Genomic DNA, 9,646 nt, shown 5'->3' with positions numbered 1-9,646 from the left:
TTTTAGTGTCATCTGCAAACTTACTGATCACGCCTTGTATATTCTCATTCCAATCATTGATATAGATAGCAAACAATAATGAGCCCAGCAGTGATCCCTGAGACACTCTATTAATCACAGGTGTCCATTCCGACAAGTATCCTTCCACTATTATCCTGTGTTTTCTATCATTAAGTCAATTGTGTATTCAATACCTACCGCTTCTTTTTTCTTTTCTCATTTTTTTATTTTCCTTTTCCACTTTTTTCAATTTTTAATGCTTTTTTATTTATCTTTTGGAGAGATTAGATTACTACAGTATGGAAACAGGCCCTTTGACCCAACAAGTCCACACCAACCCTCTGAAGAGCAACCCACTCAGACCCATTCCCCTACCCTATATTTACCCCTGGCTAATGCACTGAACACTATGGGCAATTTAGCATGGCCAGTTCATCTGACCTAGACATCTTTGGATTTTGGGAGGAAACCTGGAGGAAACCCGCACAGACATGGGGAGAACATGCAAATTCCACACAGACAGTCGCCTGAGGCGGAAATTGAACCCAGGTCCCTGGCACTGTGAGGCAGCAGTGCTAACCACTGAGCCACCATGCCGCCCATAGCCGAGAGCAGAGAGAGTTTAGTCAGCAGCAGCAACAAAACATGACTTTGGCTGGGACACAGCACAAGTCCAAAGTGTGGTCAGCGGTGAAGCAGCTAGCGACCAAACCGGCAATTAGCTGCATAGCGACCGGCGAGCCTGAGTGGAACTTCACCCAGCACAGGTGAAAGCGTACCCAGCACTGGGGACAGCACGCCCTCATGGGGAAAGATCAGCATGGAGCATTTGAAGGCCTGTTGCTTTAGAAAAGCCAGTAATGCTTAACTTCTCACTTTATTTTTTTACTTTTCTACTTTATACTAAAAAGAACTGTAGTGATGATGGACTTCTTAACTTCTTTATATTTCAATTTTTGGACCTAAGATTTTGTACCTAAGTATCTTTATGACTAAGATTGAACTTGGAATGGTGACATTGTACATTTCTCGCTCCTGTACTTAAGTCATAGAGCACGGAACAGCATGGAAACAGACTCTTTGGTCCAATCTGTCCATGCTGACTAGATATCCCAACTCAACCTATTCCCATCTGCCAGAACTCAGCACGTATCACTCCAAACCCTTCCTATTCATATACCCATCCAAATGTCTTTTAGATGTTGCAATTGTACTAGCCTCCACCACTTCTTCTGGCAGCTCATTCCATACACGCACCACCCTCTGCGTGGAAAACGTTGCCCCATAGGTCTCTTTTCTATCTTTCCCCTCTCACTCTAAACCTATGCCGTCTAGTACATGTGACAAAATCTAAATCTAAATCCCTTACCATAGAAGTCTTTCTAATCAGTAACTCTACTCCACCCCATCTGCCATTTTCTCTATTCCTCCTCTAAACCTTATAACCTGGCATGTTTAGTTCCCAGTCCTGGCCATCCTGCAGCAGTAATGGCTACAATATCATAGTTTCTAATTTCAATCTGTGCCTGCAACTCATTTCATTTGTTGTTTACCTTTGTTCCTTTATTTAAAGAACCCTAATTTTGGCTTTACAAGCTATTCCATCCATTAGCATCTTTTTAAGATTTCTCCTTCCTGGCTTACTCAATACACTGTTTATAGTCCTGCCTTGTTAGTTAATCTGGCACTGCTTCTTCAACCTTTTAAACACTACCTTCTCCTCACATCTTGACCTGCTGCTCCGGTTCCCACAAGACCCATCATAGTGCTCTTTAGGAGCACTAGCAAACCTCATTCCCAGTTCAGGTGCAGCCCATCCTTTTTTGTACAGGTCCCACTTACTCCGCTAGAAATTCCAATTATCCAAATATTCCTCCTTATTATACTTGCTCATTAGCCACAAATTCAGTTGTACTATCTTCCTTTTCCTGACCTCACTAGCATGTGGCATGGGGAATAATTCTGAGATTACAACCAAGGAGATCCTGCTTTTTAATTTTCTGCCTAACTCCTGAAGTTCCTTTTGCAGGACCTCATCTCCCTTCCTTGTGTCTGTTCAGAGATATCCTTGACCCTGGCACAAGGGAGGTACTATCCTGTAATCTTACTTGTGGCCACAGGAATGCCTATCTTTGCTCTTGACTATAGAGTCTCTTCATTTGCGTGAAATGCACCCAACGCTAACTTCTCGTAAACTGCGTTAGGGAACTGGAGCTGGAGCTGGATGAACTTCGGATCATTCTGGAGGCTGAGGGGGTAATTGAGAGGAGTTACAGGGAGGTAGTCGTACCTCAGGTACAGAAAGAAGGTAGATGGGTGACAGTCAGAGACGGAAAGGGAACAGGCAGACAGTACAGGGAATCTCCTGTAGCTGTTTCCCTCAACAACAAGTGTACTGTTTTAGATTCTGTTTGGGGGACGACTTACCAGGGTAAGCCAAAGGGTACAGGTCTCTGGCACAGAGTCTGTCCATGTTGCTCAGAAGGGAAGAGGGAGAGGAGTAGATCATTAGTCACTGGGGACTTCATAGTTGGGGGACAGATAGGAGATTTTGTGGGAACAAGAGAGACTTGCGGTTGGTGTGTTACCTCCAAGGTGTCAGGGTCCATGATGTCTCAGATCTTCTTATTGGAATCCTTAAGGGGGAGGGAGAGCAGCCTCAAAGTCGTGGTCCACATAGGCACCAATGACATAGGTAGGAAAAGGGATGGAGATATAAGGCAGAAATTCAAGGTGCTAGGGTGGAAACTTAGAGCTTGAACAAACAGAGTTGTTATATCTCTGGTTTGTTACCCGTGCCACACACTAGCGAGGCAAGGAATGGTGAGAGAGAGCAGTTGAACATATGGCTACAGGGATGGTGCAGAAGGGAGGGATTCAGATACCTGGACAATTGAGGCTCATTCTGGGACAGGTGGGGCAAACGAGATGGTCTATACCTCTACTAGAGAGGTACCAATATCCAGGGGTTTGGGGGGGGAGGTTGGCTAATGCTCTTCGGGAGAATTTAAACTAATTCAGCAGGGGGATGGGAACCTGAATTGTAGCTCCAGTGTATAAGAGATTGAGTGTAGTGAAGTCATGAATAAGGTTTCAAGGTTGCAGGAGTGTACAGGCAGGCAAGAAAGTGGTTTGAAGTGTGTCTACTTCAACGGAATAAGTTGGATGAACTTGCAGCTTGGGTTGGAACATGGGACTTCAATGTTGTGGCCATTTCAGAGACATGGATAGAATAGGACTGGAATGTTTCAGTCAGGGGTTTAGATGTTTCAGTACGAACAGGGAAGGTGGTTAAAGGGGAGGTATGGCATTGCTAGTAAAGGACAGTGTTACGGTGGCAGAAAGGACATTTGGTGAGGACTCGTCTATTGAGGTAGTATGGGCTGAGGTTAGAAACAGGAAAGGAGAGGTCACCCTGCTGGGAGTTTTCTATAGGCCTCTGAAAAGTTCCAGAGATTAGAAGAAAGGATTGCAAAGATGATTCTAGATAGGAGTGAAAGTAACAGGGTAGTTGTTATGGGGTCTTTAACTTTCCTAATATTGAGTGGAAAGACCCTGAGATGGGTCATATTTGTCCAATGTATGCAGGAGGGTTTCCTGACACGTTATGTAGATACGTCAACAAGAGGCAACGCCACATTGGGTTTGGTACTGCGTAATGAACTGGGCCAGGTGATAGGTTTAGAGGTAGGTGAGCACTTTCGTGATAGTGACCACAATTTGGTTAAGTTTACTTGAGCGGTGGAAAGGGACAGGTATATACCGCAGGGCAAGAGTTTTATCTGGGGGGAAGGCAATTATGATCAGATTAGGCAAGATTTAGGATGCAGAGGATGAAAAAGGAAATTGCAGGGGGTGGGCACAATTGAAATGTGGAGCTTGTTCAAGGAGCAGTTACTTTGTGTCCTTGATAAGTATGTACCTGTCAGGCAGGGAGGAAGTGGTCAAGTGAGGGAACTGTGGTTTACTAAAGAAGTTTAATCTCTTGTCAAGAGGAAGAAAGAGGCTTATGTAAAGATGAGATGTGAAGGCTTAGTTAGAGCGCTTGAGAGTTACAAGTTAGCCAGGAAAGATCTAAAGATAGAGCTAAGAAGAGCCAGGAGGGAACATAATTTTTTGGCAGGTAGGATCAAGGAAAACCCTAAAGTTTTCTCCAGCTATGACAGGAATAAAAGAATGGCTAGAGTAAGATTAGGTCCTGTCAAGGACTCTGCGTGCAGATTGCGAAGAAATAGGAGAGACGCTAAATGAATATTTTTTGTCAGTATTTACACAGGAAAAAGACAATGTTGTCGAGGAGAATACTGAGATACAGGCTATTAGACTAGATGGGATTGAGGCTCATAAGGAGAGGTATTAGCAATTCTGGGAGGTGTGCAAACAGATGCATCCCCTGGGCTAAATGGAATTTACCCTAGGAATCTCTGGGAAGATCAGGAGGAGATTGCAGAGCCTTTGGCTTTGATCTTTATATTATCATTGTCTCCAGGAATAGTGCCAGAAAACTGGAAAATAGCAAATGTCCCTTGTTCAAGAAAGGGAGTAGAGACAACCCTGGTAATTATAGACCAGTGAGCCTTACTTTGGTTGTGGGTCAAGTGTTGGAAAGGATCATAAAAGTAGGGTTTATAATCATCTAGAGAGGAATACTTTGATTAGGGATAGTCAAGGGTAGGTCGTGCCTCAAAACCTTATTGAGGTCCTTGAGAAGGTGACTGAACAGGTGGACGAGGGTAAAGCGGTTGATGTGGTGTATTTGGATTTCAGTAAACCATTTGATAAGGTTCTGCATGGGAGGCTATTCGAGAAAATTCTGAGGCATGGGATTGAGGGAGATTTAGCGGTTTGGGTCAGAAATTGGCCAGCTGAAAGAAGACAGAGGGTGATGGTTGATGGGAAATGTTCATCCTGGAGTTTATGTACTGGTGGTGTACCACAAGGATCTGTTTTGGGGCCACTGCTGTTTGTCATTTTTAAAAATGACCTGGATGAGGGCGTAGAAGGATGAGTTAGTAAATTTGCAGATGACACTAAAGTTGGTGGAGTTGTAGAGAGTGTGGAAGGATGTTGCACGTTACAGAAGAAGAGATAAGCTGCAGAGCTGGGCTGTGAGGTGGCAAATGGAGTTTAATGCGGAAAAACGTGAGGTGATTCACTTTGGAAAGAGTAACAGGAATATAGATTACTGGGCTAATAGTAAGATTCTTGGTAGTGTGGATGAGCAGAGAGACCTTGGTGCCCATGTGCATGGATCCCTGAATGTTGCCACCAAGGTTGATAGGGTTGTTAAGAAAGCATACGGTTTGTTAGCTTTATTTGATAGAGGAATTGAATTTTGGAGCCATGAGGTCATGTTGCAGCTGTACAAAACTCTGGTGCAGCCATATTTGGAGTATTGTGTACAGTTCTGGTCGCCGCATTATCAGAAGGATGTGGAAACATTGGAAAGAGTGCAGAAGACCTTACCAGGATGTTGCCTGATATGGAGAGAAGGCCTTACGCGGAAAGGCTGAGGGACTTGAGGCTGTTTTTATTAGGGAGAAGAAAGTTAAGAGGTGACTTAATAGAGACATACAAGATGATCAGAGGATTAGATAGATTGGACAGTGAGAGCCTTGTTCCTCAGATGGTGATGGTTAGCACGAGGGGACATAGCTTTAAACTGAGGGGTGATAGATATAGGACAGATGTCAGAGGTAGGTTCTTTACTCAGAGTAATAAGGGGTAGAATGCCCTGCCTGCATCGGTAGTAAACTCGCCAACTTTAAGGGCATTTAAATGACCATTGGATAAATATATGGATGATAATGAAATAGTGTAGGTTATATGGGTTTCAGATCAGTTTCACAGGTCATCGCAACATCGAGGGCCGAAGGGTCTGGACTATGCTGTATTGTTCTATGTTCTACTATTGCTCACTTGCACTTTGACCCTCCCCATTGTACAATAGTTCTGGCCAGGACTGTCACCGTCCCATGACAGATCACCCCTTGAACCGCATCGAAAAATGGCATACTTGTTTGAGAGGGAAATAGCCACAGGGGTCTCCTGCTCTGCATGGCTGCCCCTCCTCATTGTCACCCATGTATCTGTCTCAACTTTAGGTGTGGTTACGTTCCTGAAACTCCTATCTATGGCACTTCTGCCACCTGCACACTCCTGCAAGACTGCAGCTCCCATGTGCCCTAAACAAGCAATTGTCTGTCTGTTTACTTGTAGTAAATGTTATGGAGATATGGAATCCCATGTCCAGTAGTTTCAGGATCAGCTGAATATGCATAGACCTGCACTCCGATCACTCTAGGCATTGGTACTCAGCAGCATTGGTGACAGTGACAGGCTACCTTGATCTCTCTAGATGGTCAAAGTTCACAAGGAGGTAGGGTGACACAGCTGGAGGAAGAACCATACCAAGGCCCCTCAAAAATCTCCTTTTAGACTCCAGAGGTGGCACAGCTTTGCATCTTCAATTTGCCTGTGACTTGTTCACCTGTGGGAGTTCAAGCAAAGAAGAGTACATTTGCGTCTTGCAAGGTTAGATTTAGCATGTCTGGCTTTTACAGACGCAAAAACCTTAATGGTCACGTGACCAAACCTCCACTGCCAATGGGCACCAACGTGAGGCTCCTTCTTCATGTGGACACACTGGTTACAAAGACCCAACAACGTCTCTTCTTCCTTAGGCAGCTGAGGAAATTTGGGATGATGGCGAATACCCTTACCCACTTGGATAGATGCACCATCGAGAGCATTCTGTCTGGGTGTATCAGTACCTGGTATGGCAACTGTTCCATTCAAGATCGGAGACGGTTACAGAGAGTGGTGAACTCAGCCCAGACAATCACAAAGGCCAGCCTCCCATCCATAGAATCCATCTACCAGCCGCACTGTCTGGTAGACCACCAGCATTCTCAAAGATCCATCCCACTCTGGCAAATGTTTTTCTACAACCTCTACCATCGGGGAAAAGGTACAGAAACCTGAATACACGCACCAGCCAGTTTCGTAACAGTTTCTACCCTACTGTTATTAGATTACTGAATGGACTCACAAACTCTTAACATTCGCCTGTACCTGTGTGTTTGTTTTTGCCGCTGTTTACTATTATTTACTATCTATGCTACTTAACTTTGTGATCTGCCTGTATTTCTCGTAAGATAAAGCTCTTCACTGTGTCTTGGTACACGTGCCAGTAAATTCAATTCAATTCAATTCTAGCTGTAGAACTTGGGACTTCATGCAGAGGGAAAGAGAAAAGAAAACCTTTTAAGGGCATATTGGTGACATCGCATTGTAAGTAAAGTCTGAATCTTTTAAATATGTTCAGAGTGCCACCAAATCTGTTTATTTGTGTCACTGTTCAGCATTATCATAGCTGTCGCAGTGTGAGGTCAGACGTCACTTCACATGCATGATGTTCTATGACACAAAGTCTTCCTTGAGAAGTTGCAACGCTATATGTCAGCAATCTCAATGTTGCATCTCAAGGGTCTACAGCAACTAGGCATTATTTGTCCAGGTGCAGCTGGACTATTTGTTTAGGCATGGCACCACTGGCCTCAGTGCCATAGGTACAAACAGACAAACAAGAAACAAGCCTGCTTTGCCATTCTATAAGTTTGTGACCATTCTGATTTTCACCTCAACTTTACATTTCTGCATACCCCGATACTCTTTCATCTCCTTGATTAGAATTAAAATGAGCTTTTATTGTCACATTATACTCGATGAATATAATGAAAAGTCAGTTACAATTTTGTAGAAAATAGAGAAATAAAATGTCCAGCATTGCAGAAATAAAAGTTCAGAACCACGGTCTTCCCACCCAGACCATGCTGGCACCTAATCTCCAGCTCATACCGGGCTTCACCTTGAGAATCATGAGATTGGGAGATCGCTTCAGGCCACCATGCCTGGCCAGGAGGATGCCACGCTGGGAGGCAGCTACACCAGACCAATAGGTCACCATGTCAGGGTGCCACTGCGTCAGGCTGGATTAAGAATCTAAAAATGTGTTGCGGAAAAGCGCAGCAGGTCAGGCAACATCAAAGGAACAGGAGAATCGACGTTTTGGGCTTATGCCCGAAATGTCAATTCTCCTGTTCCTTTGATGCTGCCTGACCTGCTGCGCTTTTCCAGCAACACATTTTTAAGCTCTGATCTCCAGCATCTGCAGTCCTCACTTTCTCCTGGATTAAGAACCTGTCAATCTCTGCCTTAAAAATGCTTAAAGATTCCGCACCTCCTGCTTTAGAATAAGAGAATTCCAAAGAGAAAATATTTTCCTCTTCTCTGTTTGAAATGGGCAATCTGAAGGGTCAGTTTAACCCTTTATTTCCTCTTGGACCGGACAAGATTCAGATCCTTTGTTTAAGTATTTATTCATGCATTCATGGGATATATACATATCAAAAAATGGTGAACAGCTCAAGTTTTTATCACAAGAACAATTGTTTTATACCAACTTTACAGGTAACAAATTTCTGATCAACTATTTCTCACCATAATAATTTCCAATAAAATGTTTACACCTCACTCATGCATATCTCTGTCCAGCAATGTTTATGTAGAAGATATTCCAAGTTAGCACATATGACCACATTATCCAACGATAACCAAAATTGCGATGGAGTAGCAGTGCAGCATTTGCTCTGTTTGCTTATACATTTTCCTTCTTTCTTTGCATTTTTAATGCTTCCCATTATTATAGTTATTACCAAGCTTATCTTACCATTTAACGGCTTCTGCAGAAAGCATCTCTTCCTGGCCCAGCGATGAGATTGCTTCCAGTGGCCAGGTGTGTCAGTTTCCCAATGTGGTGGTCTTATCCTGGCGTGGAGGTCTTCTTCGGTGTCGGCTTCCATGTTTTCTGGCGCCCCATCAAGTGGTCTCATCCATGAGCGATGGTCTTGGCCTGGCATGGTGGTCTTCTTCGGCAGAAACTTCCCGCTCAGTATTACAGTCTCACCCAGGAACGACAGACTTGTCAACAAATCGTAGTGTTGTTCTGGCTGAGTGCTCTGGGTATTCCTTTTATCCTTAATCGTTTTACCTAAGCCCAAGAGCCATTAACTGAACTGTGATGAACTTTGTCTTAATTTTACTTTTTTATTGTTATGCATGACTTCAGTCATTAGTATCGACATTGTGATAGGGTGACTTATAAACTTTTCACTGTATTTTTCATATAAAAGTACACGTGACAATAAATTTCTGTTCTATTCAGTCCAATCATGTTCAAACTAACACAGTGTTAAAGGTTTAGATGGAGAGGAATTTCTTAAGTATGTACAAGACAATTTTCTGATTCAATATGTGGATGTACCTACTAGAGAAGGTGCAAAACCTGACCTACTCTTGGGAAATAAGGCAGGGCAGGTGACTGAGGTGTCAGTGGGGGAGCACTTTGGGGCCAGCGACCATAATTCTATTCATTTTAAAATAGTGATGGAAAAGGATAGACCAGATCTAAAAGTTGAAGTTCTAAATTGGAGAAAGGCCAATTTTGACGGTATTAGGCAAGAACTTTCGAAAGCTGATGTTCACAGGTAACGGGACAGCTGGAAAATGGGAAGCCTTCAGAAATAAGATAATGAGAATCCAGAGAAAGTATATTCCTGTCAGGGTGAAAGGGAAGGCTGGAAGG

General features: G+C 43.6%; 1 protein-coding gene across 1 annotated transcript in view; it reads left to right on the top strand.

Moving 5' to 3' along the window:
* Positions 1-645: 645 nt before the first annotated feature.
* LOC122555310 (meiosis 1 associated protein) overlaps positions 646-9,646 on the top strand; it is a 111,202-nt gene continuing 102,201 nt past the window's right edge. Inside the window, exon 1 of the mRNA XM_043701562.1 lies at positions 646-767. Coding sequence (XP_043557497.1) covers positions 646-767 — 122 coding nt within the window. The remainder of the gene's footprint in view (positions 768-9,646) is intronic.

The sequence above is a fragment of the Chiloscyllium plagiosum genome, chromosome 1 (assembly GCF_004010195.1).
Source record: "Chiloscyllium plagiosum isolate BGI_BamShark_2017 chromosome 1, ASM401019v2, whole genome shotgun sequence".
Taxonomy (NCBI): Eukaryota; Metazoa; Chordata; class Chondrichthyes; order Orectolobiformes; family Hemiscylliidae; genus Chiloscyllium; species Chiloscyllium plagiosum.
The sequence above is the reverse complement of the archived record's forward strand: the minus strand, read 5'-3'. Positions and strand labels throughout refer to the sequence as shown.